This window comes from Onychostruthus taczanowskii, unplaced genomic scaffold (genome assembly GCF_017590055.1).
Source record: "Onychostruthus taczanowskii isolate IOZ18803 unplaced genomic scaffold, ASM1759005v1 scaffold98, whole genome shotgun sequence".
NCBI classification, from domain to species: Eukaryota; Metazoa; Chordata; class Aves; order Passeriformes; family Passeridae; genus Onychostruthus; species Onychostruthus taczanowskii.
Genome location: NW_024507879.1, coordinates 1,544,547 through 1,556,174, shown reverse-complemented (window position 1 = coordinate 1,556,174; position 11,628 = coordinate 1,544,547). Strand labels below are relative to the sequence as shown.

Genomic DNA, 11,628 nt, shown 5'->3' with positions numbered 1-11,628 from the left:
ACAAACATGCAATAAACAACATGAGAGACAGGAAATGCTTTAGCCTACACTGTAGAGGTGAGCAGCAAAAATCAAATACACCAGCCTACCATGCATGGAAATAACTAGATTTAAGCTTTTGCATACCCAAGTGCATACAACATTATCAAATAAAAGTAAATGTGCAGTATAAAATAGTAGCTTAAGAAAGTTCCAGTGTTTGAGAAAGCACTTTATTTTAAATGTATATACATACTTGAATGTTTAACTGAAGAACGCTTTAGTAGCATGGTAAACGCAGCACTGCAAGATGAAGGAAGACAGTTGTAATGGGAATTCTGGCCTTCTTTTCCCACAGGCTGCTGCCATCTTTAACCTGCTGAAGCACTGAAGCAAAGTTTTTCACCTTAGACCAGTTCACATTTCAGGTTGCTCAGCAGATGCTTGTGACTCTGGAGATTCAAATCGCTGGTGGAAGTTTGTCCGTTGTTTCCTAAGCTTCTCAGGAGCTTTTCTCCATAAAATTATTTCCTATTTGAGGAAGAAAACACTCTTGAAACCAACAGCTGCCATTAAAGCAACAGCATCTAGTATCTTAAGTTCATGATAAACTAAAACTTTCAGGAAAATAAAAAATAACTAAACACAAAAACCCACCAAAAAATGCATCCCCACTGCTTATCAGTGCAGTTCATGTAAAAGTAACAGAAAGACACCACCATTAAATTTACATATTTAGTTACTGCTTGCATACTTGCAATCTTGAGCAGTCACCCCTTCCTTAACTATCCTACCCTCAATTTTAATAGTATTGAAGAGTTCAAGAAATTTTTCTTCCTCCTTTTCTCAAAATCCAAAGCCTACCATAGCCAGTGTATGCTCCAGTTCCCTCTTGTTTTCCATGTTTAATTACACTGTCTTGTCTACTTTGTAGCAGGAAGATTTTGATCTAACCCACACAGCTTCTTCCAGTGACTCTTTTGGCTACCCCTTTCCTCAGCATCACCTCATCTTCTCTAACATTTTCAGTCAAATGTTCAGTCCTTATTAACACTTTGCAGTTCTGAACCCAGGGTTCAAAACTAGTGCAGGAGGGGAGATTTCTCTGCAGGAGTTTAAGGAAGCAAACAAATGCACCAGTAACTTACTTTACCCAGCCAGAGTTTTGTCTGGGTATCCCCAAAGCAAGTTCTATGGTACTGAGCACCCTGTCCTTGCTGGAATAGCATCCAGCATCCCCCATGGCTCCTTTTCTGCAGGGTAACATCACCTACAGAGCTGTCAGCACACTTGCCAGCAGAAACACTTACACCACACACGAAGCACAGGTGCCTTCTAAGCTGCTGAAGGTTCAAAGCAGCAAGTGAAACAGCCCAGGTAATTCTGCAGCAGGACTGCTCTAGACCATACCTGCTGTTTGAAGTATCGTCTGTCTTCTTCATCCACAAGCACCAGATTTAAGAAGTACCTCACTGAAAATTTTTTGTTCACATCCCTCATTGTTGGAGTTGGGTCGTAGCCTGCCAAGAACAATCTTATAGGGATTGATTCACCTGCAAAAAACAGAGAGCTTAAATTAATTCCTTACAACTGGAATAATTAGTACAGTTTCAGAAGACATGCAAAATAAAAGCAGTTTCCCAAACACTGTCTCTGCTGTTCCTTGCTTAAAAAAAAAAGCAAACAAACACACACAAGACATAAAAATACCCACCAAAAATCAGAAATATAACACTGAGCACAGAAGCAAGTATGAAATGAAAAGTGAGGACCCTTTCTCAGTGCAAGCAGGAAAGCCAGAAGGATCAGTATTTTGAACTCTTTAGAGCTGGTCTACACCATGGAATCAGGTTTGATGGAAAAATCAGTCACAGAATTTCCAATGGTAAATAAAGGTAAAAGTTACTAGGACCCCAAGGAAATGTCCTAAATGCCCATAAAAATGTCTTCTCCAAGTAGAAAATACATCATCATTTCAGTAACCTACGGAGAAGTGTTGTTTCTTCAGTTAAAAAAAATTGTGTAAGTCCTCTCTTCTGCTCCAGATCTTTTAAACAGGATTTAAATTAAAGTAAATATACCTTTTAAATAGGATTTTAACACTAAATGCTCCCCCTTGAAAACAATCACAGTTATTTACCTTTAACCGGTGCACCATCCATTATTTCGTACTTTGCAATAGTTTCAGTCTCTGTTGTGGTACTGGGTCCTGGTGAAACAAGTTCTCTGTGAGAACACACACTTCAGTTTTAAACATTCCCAAAGCCTTATCTCAACAACTTCCATTCTGCAGCTTTTAAACTAACACAGCACTGCCTTTTCGCCTTTGCCGTGCATGTAAGTCAGACATGGCTAAGGCCAGCAAAACCCCCTCCCAGGCAGCACATCTTTCTTACTCTCCTCCCACCACACTGACACAGCAGAGGCAGGCACCAGAGCTTCAAAGGAGCCCTGGATATGCAAGCTTTAAATAAGGGACAAGCAAGAGAGTCTGGAATCCTGAAACCGCTCTGCTCGGTGAGCGGTGGTAGCAACTGGTACTGCTAGGCCACGCTCAAGCTGGGAACTGAAGGCTCCTCAGCCAGCTCAAGAGCCAGCAGTAAAGTAGAGCCTTCTGCCCTTCCTCCAGTGGAAGCTTTCTCATTCTCCATACAAGAAGCTCCCAAGAACCCCAGCTACTGGGGAGTGAAGTGTCATGAGCCACAGCCTCTTCCAGCCTTGTTCCAGCAAGTACAAGGCTGATCTGCCATGATCAGGCTGTTTCTGCTTCAAAGCCACTTGGTATTTCCATCACATCCATTTTTTTGGACGACAGAAAATGACACATTTCTAGAACATGAGTGATTCATGCTGATGTTTACCAAGCCCCCTTAACCAGTCAATCCCTGTAGAGGCAAGGGGGTCTTCAGGATGCATTTTACACCTCCTCCCTTGTTCTTTATCTATTAAGGCTGATTACACTTCTGTGTATTTATGCCCAAGTTCCATTTACAAGGGTTCACATTTGTGAAGAGTCCCAAGAGTCACAACCCCAGAGCAATTAAACAGACTGGCAGTGCTGACTACGAAGTATTATTGCCAAAGCACAAAATGCAAATGGCAGTCAAACACCAGTGAGAAAGAAGCTGGTGAAGCACTGGTTCTGCCAGCACTGCTACTACTGACTTCAGTCTCCAGGTCTGCATAAGGCTCAACTGGCACACAAGCTGCCATTTCATTTGCCCTTTGTTTCTCTTACCAATTCCAGTAATCTCCTTTTTGATCAGCTGCAACTCCATGTGTTGAATTTTTATTCTCACTAAGAGGAAATAAATTTTTCCAACAATCACATCCTTTAAGTGATACCTTTAAGAGAACAAAATGGGGGGTTTTGTTAAAGAATAAACACAAGTTTTGCACTTTCTTGAACACAAGTCACACAGGCAGCTATCTGCCTGGGAGGTTACTACCCCAGTGAACTAAGCACTTCAGCCAGACCACAGCAACTACAATATTTCCATCATTCCATCAGTATCAATACAGGAAGTGCTATTAGTCAGACTGTAAAGGCATAAATGCAAAAAATAAGTCTTCAATATTTGCTAATGACCTTCCTGTTAGTACTGAAGACAGAACAGCCAACTATATCTCAAAAAGGTCTTTGTGAAATTAGTACTTTACATTTTAAGTCTCCAGAAGGTGAAGTTGGTCACCATGTATTACATACTGGACCCTTTCATACCAAGTTACTTACTAAAAAGCATTTTTCTCTGACACTTACTTTGACTTATTGTATTCAAACTCTATGTGGAGACAGTCTTCAATGCCTACTTCCATTTTGATGGAGTTGTTTACATCTGGGTATGTAGCGAGCTGGTGAACAATCAGATCATATTCTTTCACCAAGTCTGACAGCCGTCTCACTATTGTCACTTTTAGAAAATACCTAGGAAGAAAGCCACTGGATTAGCCAGAACGATTCAGATTTACTAAGTAAGAGCCCTCATCTTCTGAAGTACAGCTATTCTTTGAAAGACCAGTGTACAATGTCAAGACTAAGCAGAAAAGAGTCAGATTCTAAAATACAAGACAAAACACATGTGGGAGTGTTTTCTTCAGTTGTGGCTATGGGTTATTCTTTTAGAGGAGAGACATGGCCAGTCTTCACTTGATTGAACTGGAGGAATTTTATTTATACAAACAGCATTGAGTGATCCCAAATTAAGTAGAAAAGACCAGATTGTGTTAAAATATCCCCAACTCCAAACAAGGCACACTACTGGCTTTTACATGTTCTATGCAATAACTAAAAGGAAGAAAGAGGGGGCAGCATAATTGCTAAATTATGAATTTTCTACAGGGGAGGAGAGGGAAAAAAAAAGGTTTAGCAGTCACAAACCTCAGTCTGACGTTGGCACCAATGTAGGACTCATATGGCTTTTCAACCTGCATGAATTCAAAGTCATAGTTTCTGCTTTGGGTCAGTTCTCCAGGTAAGGCCAGTTCTTTCACTAAATTTACAAATTCATGGGTATTGCTTTTGTCATTGAAGAGTTCTAAAGTTAGAAAGTTAAAGGAAAATATGTTTCAGTGTTTATTTTTAGCAAACAAAATTGTCTTTAGTTTGACAGCAGCAGGTGGGAGAGTATAACAGAAGCAATCAACTTAAAATACACATATTTGACCAAATGTTTTATTCAGATTTTTGAATTACCTTCAGTTCTAGCAACCTACAGTTAGCATCCCTAAAGAACTAACTGGAATGAAGAGAACACACTGAGAGCTTCACTAGCATGGCATTGTTTGTTAATGACAGTTTAGCTAGCTTTAATAAGTACTTCTTGCTTTGCATGCTCTGTAATTAGCATTGCCTGGTTTTGGCTTCCAGCATTTGTTGCTGCAGGGACAAGCCTAAGCAGTGTCAGGACTGCCTTATTTAGGACAGGCCAGTGATCCTAATCTGGTCTGCAGATTAACAACATCTAGCAAATAATTTATTATTACTACTACTCTACAGTCAAATAGCTTATTATGACCCCTGGTCTAAATCAGTCATTTGGAAACAAAGGCAGTCCCACAGCAACAGCATCTCCTGTCCCCAGAGCAGTGCCAGTGATTCATTCCTAGATATGTGTCGTGCAATTCTCACCAAAAATTACCTTAAAATCAAAACCCAAACACTTCAGCATCTAAAAATAAGCTTCTCAACCATTCAAAACTGAACATCAGCATTGGTAGTTGGTGTTACACAGACTGAAGTTTTTCAGAAGAGAATAAATGAACTAAACAGACCAACTCCACAATTTATCACTGTCAGTGTGGCAGAAACTAACACTAACTAGTAACTCCTATTTCTAATATGACCACAAATTGTCTAAAAATGTACTTTGCTGGGACAAGCATTTATCTAATGCTGCCTATCAAATACTTCTTGTGCCAGTCAGCCAGAAAAGCTGTACTCTGAAGAGCTGCTTTAAAATGCAGCTTTGGTATGGAGTTAGTCTGCAAACAGTGCAGAGAGATCACACTACTGGAATCCTTTCTGCATTTCTATACTGACACTTGGAAGGATGCAAGAAAACATGGACCAGTACAAAGAGCAGTAGTTTAAACCACATCTGCATAACTCTGTGGACTTCCAAAGGTAGCATAACAGAAAGTCCCAGAAAGGTAAGAATTTCAAGAAACACTACATCAAATTCAATTAATCTAGAGAATAAAATGTGTTAGTCAAGATGAAAAACAATCTGTACAGCTGTTAGAAGACAGCAGACTAAATGAAGGTGACATACCTGAGCTCTTTTTTTCCCTCTGTCTATATGCCTCACTCCCATCACAGTGCTGCTTTATTCTCAGAGTTTAATTTTACAACCTTACTGATCAAAACCTCCAAGCACAAAGCAGCAGGTGCCAGGTCTCAGACACACTGCTACACAACACTTCAGACACAGACTACTGGAGCCTACTGACTGATGAGAAATAGGGAATTTGGGAAATTCCATTTGAAGTCAATTGTATGAGGCTGAAACCTGAGCAATTACTTCCAAGGGGGACAACAATGCAAAGAGCTCTCTGAGAAGGAAGGAGTTTTAGCATCAGCCCAAGGGTGCAGAGAGACTACCTGGACTGGTAAGAAGATTCCTCATAGTTCAACTCCAAGCAGACTTTGGTACTTATAAGGAATTTACATTTCTAATAGGTTTTATAAAACCAACTACCATAAAATTTTAAAAAGTATTTTGCCGTAAGCTGCCTCTTAATTTCTTTTGTATGCCTCTTCTCTTTCAGAGAAGACCACAAGTTTAGTTTTTTTTAATCTCTAGTGGTTATTAATCCAACTTTTAGCTAGTCTGAGACAGACTGAATACTCACCAACCCAGTTCTCCCTCCCACGTAGGTATCTTTCTCCCAGTGACTTTCTGAGTAGCACAAATTAGTACATCACTTGCTTTAAAGTAAGGAAAACAACTTTCCTCTGGCCCTTATCACCCACTGATCAGAACAGGTTGCATTGTCTGAGCCAAACTGCTGATAGTCCCAAGTTCCATTAACCACAAGCACCTAAAAGCCCCTTTATAGCTCAAACTCACCAATTTGTCCTACAAATTCAATTCTAATTCCTTGGTGCTCTAGTCTCTTCCCATGTTTAAGGGAGACGTTCACCTACCGAGGTAAAAAAAAACAAAAAAACCAAACACAAGTTAAATTTTTTCAACATTTTCACTCTAACACAATCTCAGTAAAAAGGAAAACCTATTAGCACATGCCTATGGAAACCAAGATCTCTTCTCAAGAACTTGAAGGCAGCCACATCAAACAGCTGATCATGAAACTAAGAATTTCCAAGGCACCACTAAAACATTCAAGAAAAATCTAATCATCCACGAGACTGAATTTCATCACTAAAAGTGGAACTTTCAAGTCCCAAAATTAAGTAACCAAGGCAGAGCTCAAGCAGAGCCAGTCGTGATGCTTCAAAGCATCTTCTGACAGTCACATCTGGAAGTTCAAAAATGAAATGCCATGAGATTGATTCCTTTCAAGTCATGTGAGCTTCAGTCCCTTCTCCGGCAGACAGCTAAATACTGGTGTTGGCTAAGTCAATGAAAAATAACAGATAATGAAACCCACTATGAAGACTTTCATTTGTGACTCTGATTCTCAAAAACAGGTAAGAAAGGATTCCACAAGGTTACGTTGTACTGAAACATGTAAATACTAAGCACATAAAATGTTTTCTTATGAGGCAGTGACGACCAGAGAAATTCCTGTACAAAAATCCAGTACACTGTCACTATTTGAGTTGGAAGTAAATCACTGGAACAATCCATCACTGTGGTGAAAAAAAGGATGGGGTAGAGAGAAGCTGTCCAAAAAACTTCTGGTCTCCCAGACCTCCTCATGCCACTGTGCCTGTGTCAGCCAAAACTCATCAGGCACCTCTCAGGCATCCCCAATAAAAGCAAGCACTGCTCCATCAGGTCACCATAAGCTTCTCCCTCAGTTTCCTGGGTTTGAGGCTCATCTTGTGGCCCTTCACATCCCTGCAAGGATATTTCCAGAGAAGCAAGATCTTTTTATAAAAAGGTATAGCCAGAGCAGGAAGATGCCCAGTGCTGTAGGTCAGTCAAGATCAAAGTTGGCACTCAGAAGTCAATCTCAGAACCCAACTGTACCCAGCTCAAGTCTTTTGAAGGAGAAGTGAATCTTAGCAGAAATACTCAGAGAGTGAGAATGGCTCCAGCAAAACAGTGATGGTAAAGAGTGCCTAGGTGCAATACTGAATGTAGGGAAATTGCTCTGGAAAGCTCAACTTCATTGTCTCTTTTCCCAGTAAGTAAAACTCTTGTTGACTCAGCAGTCAGCTGAACTACATATGTTGCTCCTCTGTTGCAATCCAGAAATCACTTCAGGGCATGGAATGCAAGGCTTATCTTCAGGGTATGCAAATTTTTGACTGTGCCAGCCAGAAATTACTGTTACCTGTACTGGATTGTGGATTTTGGAATTCAAAGGGAAGGGGAAGCAGGGGGATCCAGTTTGAAACAGTTTTCTCATCAGAAGCAACAGCAAGATTGCACATCATTGCATAAAAAGCTTATTCATAAATATCAGATGACCGGAAATAAATAGTTACTATTCAAAAATGTTGACTTCTATCAGCTGCCTGAATGACTGTGGTTAAAAAAAACCATACATAGCAAAACAGTTTCCTCTTTGAGTAACAACACAAGCTCAAAATGCAGCTCTCACAGCAGTTTTTCATTTACCTTCCAATATGCATTTGCATGCCAGAATCAGAACAGTGATTAATAGTCACTTTTAAATAAAAATTTACCTTTCCTGAAACAGATTCTCCATCGTAGAAGAGAAAATGCTTTTCTACTTTACCATCTTCTGTTTTGATTTCTGCAGGTTTCCGTGTTTCGGCATCATTAAGTACAACATCAATCTCACAAACAGGAACGAAAAGGTTTCCAAGAAAACTCTGGAATAACAAGAATTGGATTAATTACTACACAGTGGACGCTCAATTTTAAATGTGGTGTTTACTTGCAGCTCTACACTATACACCGGGGAAAAACCATTTGTGCTTCCACGAAGTTACAAAGCCATTATGTATCAGAGACCCAAGAAAGAGTGATGACAAAGGACAGCTGTTCATCCAGCAAAGAACTGAAATCAGGTCAGTAACAAGCAGCGACAGCTCTTACAAAATATCACGTTTGTAAAAAGTACACAGCGTAATTACCATTACAACCACTAAAAAACCCAAACACTAGAGCAAAGTGGAATGGAAAGAAACAATAACAAGGGATATCATGCAAAGCCCAAAGCAACCTCCTGGCTGGGGAACAGGAACAGGGATTTTATTTGCTGCCTCTGCCCACACACCACAGTTGTCTTAGCAGACAGCACCAGCAGCTTTGAGAGGCAGCAGTTCTTCCCACAGCCCTGCAGTTCTTCACCTCAGCCGAAGTGAAGCAGTTTTTCACCTCAGCTGCACAAGGCTGCCATCACAGAGGTGTTACAGGTGCAGCTGTGACACTGCTCCAGGCACAGTGCTTGTCCTCACCTTTCCTCAGCATTCTCTGCGCTCCAACTTTTGACCGGCACTGAACACAAGAACGCGAGAGATCATCCTTTGATCTCACACAAACACCTCTTACAAGAAGCTGCAAAACATGTTCGTGGCTCTGTGGGAAACTCAGTAAGATTAGTACAAAAGCCAACATTTTCCTCCAAAGATCTGGGCACTAATCTGCTTTGATGTAAAGCAGACGACTCTTCACTAATTCAGTGTGATTTCTGGGTTTTTTTTTGAGAAATTACACTATGCTCTCCAAGAGAACATCTGCTTCAACCAGATGAATTTGTTATACACGAAACAGTCTGTCCTGGTTTTGGCTGGAGTTAATTTCTTCTAGATATATGTTCTTCTAGAGTTAATTTCTTCTCAGTAGCTGATACAGCACTGTTTTCTGAATTCAGTCTGAGAACAACACTGATAACACACTGAGGTTTTAGCTGTTGCTAAGTTGGGTTCATTCTAAGTCAAGGACTTTTTTGTGCTTCATGCTCTACACCACAGAGCTGGGAGGGAGCATGGCCAGGAGAGGTGACCCAAACCAGCCACAGGGATATTCCACACCTCAGAATGTCCTGCTCAGTGTACAAACTGGGGGAGTTACCCAGAAGGGGCTGGCAGGGGTCTGGCATCAGTCAGCAGGTAGGTAAGCAACTATATTGTCCATCACTCGTTCATGTTTCCTTTTCATTATTATTATGCTATTATGTACCATTATTGTATTTTACTTTGCTTCAATTATTAAACTGTTACCTCAACCTGCAAGTTTTACTTTTGCCTCTCCTCCCCATCCCAGCAGGGTGGGGAGATAAGCGAGCAGCTGGGGTGGTGTTTTCTTGCCAGCTGGGGTTAAACAACACAATCACTGCCACTTCATCAATGTAACATTAAAAAAAAAGGAGTGAGAACTCTTTCCAAGACGTTATGGGACCTGAAGTTTGAAATGCAGCATAAAAAACAGACAGCCTAGGGGAAGATTTGATCTGAATGCTACTGCTTAGCAGTAGGAACACTGAGTGACTTCATGCTCACCCCTCCTAGAGAGCAGAGGACACAGAGCAAGCTGGAGCTATAGAACAGTGATTCACACAAGATCAAACTGACTTTGTATGTGCTCAGCAATCGGCCCCACTTCCACTCACAAAGATGGGTATGACTCCAACTGAAACCCTGTTATATCTACTACACGTTCCGAGGTGAAAGCAGCAGCAGACGACCAGCAAGGCCAGCAGACAGAAGACCAAAATGTATTCCAAGTCTCTGCCAAGCACAGATTTGTACAGACTGCTGGAAAATGCTTTTTGTTGTTTTGTTTTGCAAACAGTGCACGCTAGAACCATTACTGATTCTTGGCTTCTGGAGAAGGGCAAGAGAAAAGGAAGAAAGTTTCAACAAGAATTCCAAATTGTAGACTATTTTAAACACAAGATACTTTTGAGCAGGCCACATTTTCTCCTTGAAACTGTACTTGTTTTCCAGATTTGTCTTATACTCCCCTCTAACTAAACAAGGAAGCACATTACATTAAAGTAAACTATATAGGATGCTCTCACAGTACCTTCTGAATTACAGGCTGACCATTTAAATGGTCAACCAGACCAAACACTGGGAACACATCACTTCTCAGGAGACTGCATGTAAATATTTCAACTGCACTCCTCCGAGATTAGCTATGATCTCCTTCAGAAAGAACAAGAACATATGAAATAAAGAAGTCAGCAGCAGGCATCTCCTCCAGCTGCTATCGAAGATATTGCTGCGGGGAAACTATGCAAAACAAGAAGTATTTTAGATAGCTATCGTAGGGCTTCTTATGTTACAGTTTAAGAGAATGCAGACAGAGAACTGGGGTTTCCAGAAACTGGCCAAATGCCATGCTCCGCTCTTGGTTTCGTGCAAAAGACAGACGCTGGAGATTCTGCCACATCAGGACCAAAACCCAGCTGCGTTCAGCCCTGAAGTGCAATAGCTGCACTGGAGGACTTGTGGGAATGCCAGCGGCTGACAGGGTACACAAATCCCAGCCTCACACGGAGCCCCGAGCAGCTCCCGCACGCACAGGAGACTAGCGTGAAGGAACCCGAACGCCCCAGAACCACAAAGCCATCGATCCAGATGACTCTTTACAGCACGTATTTCTTCAACCTCTTCATCGGAGCGCAGCGAGCACTCGGCCCAGGCTGCCGGGCACAGGGCGGCCGCGGTTTCCCGGAGGCTGCGCTCCGTGCGGAGCGGAGCCGCGGCTGCCAGCGCTGCCTCACGGCTCTGCCGGAAGATCCCGACAAGCGCAGGGCGCTCTCCCCGACGGCAGCTCTGCGGGGCACACGGAACCCGAGTTTCAGCACCAAACCCCGCCCTGCCGAGGTCATGCGGGCACTCTTGATCCGCAAATAAAATTAATAACCCCCTAAATCCTTGCTTGTGGAAGGAAGGAGCGGGGAGAGGCGGCGCCGCCCTGCCCAGGCCGCCGCCGCCGCCTCAGGCGATGGCGGATCGGCGCTGCCCCCCCGCCCCGCACTCGCCATGGTACGCGCCCCCTCCGCGCCCCCCTGCACACCCCTCACAACCGCGGCCACCCCCCC

General features: G+C 42.2%; 1 protein-coding gene across 1 annotated transcript in view; it reads right to left on the bottom strand.

The window, feature by feature from the left end:
• Positions 1-193: 193 nt before the first annotated feature.
• VPS26A (VPS26, retromer complex component A) overlaps positions 194-11,628 on the bottom strand; it is an 11,645-nt gene continuing 210 nt past the window's right edge. The window contains exons 2-9 of the mRNA XM_041427229.1: positions 8,297-8,446; positions 6,549-6,621; positions 4,358-4,514; positions 3,740-3,904; positions 3,218-3,324; positions 2,120-2,188; positions 1,390-1,532; positions 194-510 (exon numbers count right to left, since the gene is read on the bottom strand). Of these exons, the coding sequence (XP_041283163.1) occupies positions 397-510; positions 1,390-1,532; positions 2,120-2,188; positions 3,218-3,324; positions 3,740-3,904; positions 4,358-4,514; positions 6,549-6,621; positions 8,297-8,446 (978 nt within the window). The 3' untranslated portion in view covers positions 194-396. The remainder of the gene's footprint in view (positions 511-1,389; positions 1,533-2,119; positions 2,189-3,217; positions 3,325-3,739; positions 3,905-4,357; positions 4,515-6,548; positions 6,622-8,296; positions 8,447-11,628) is intronic.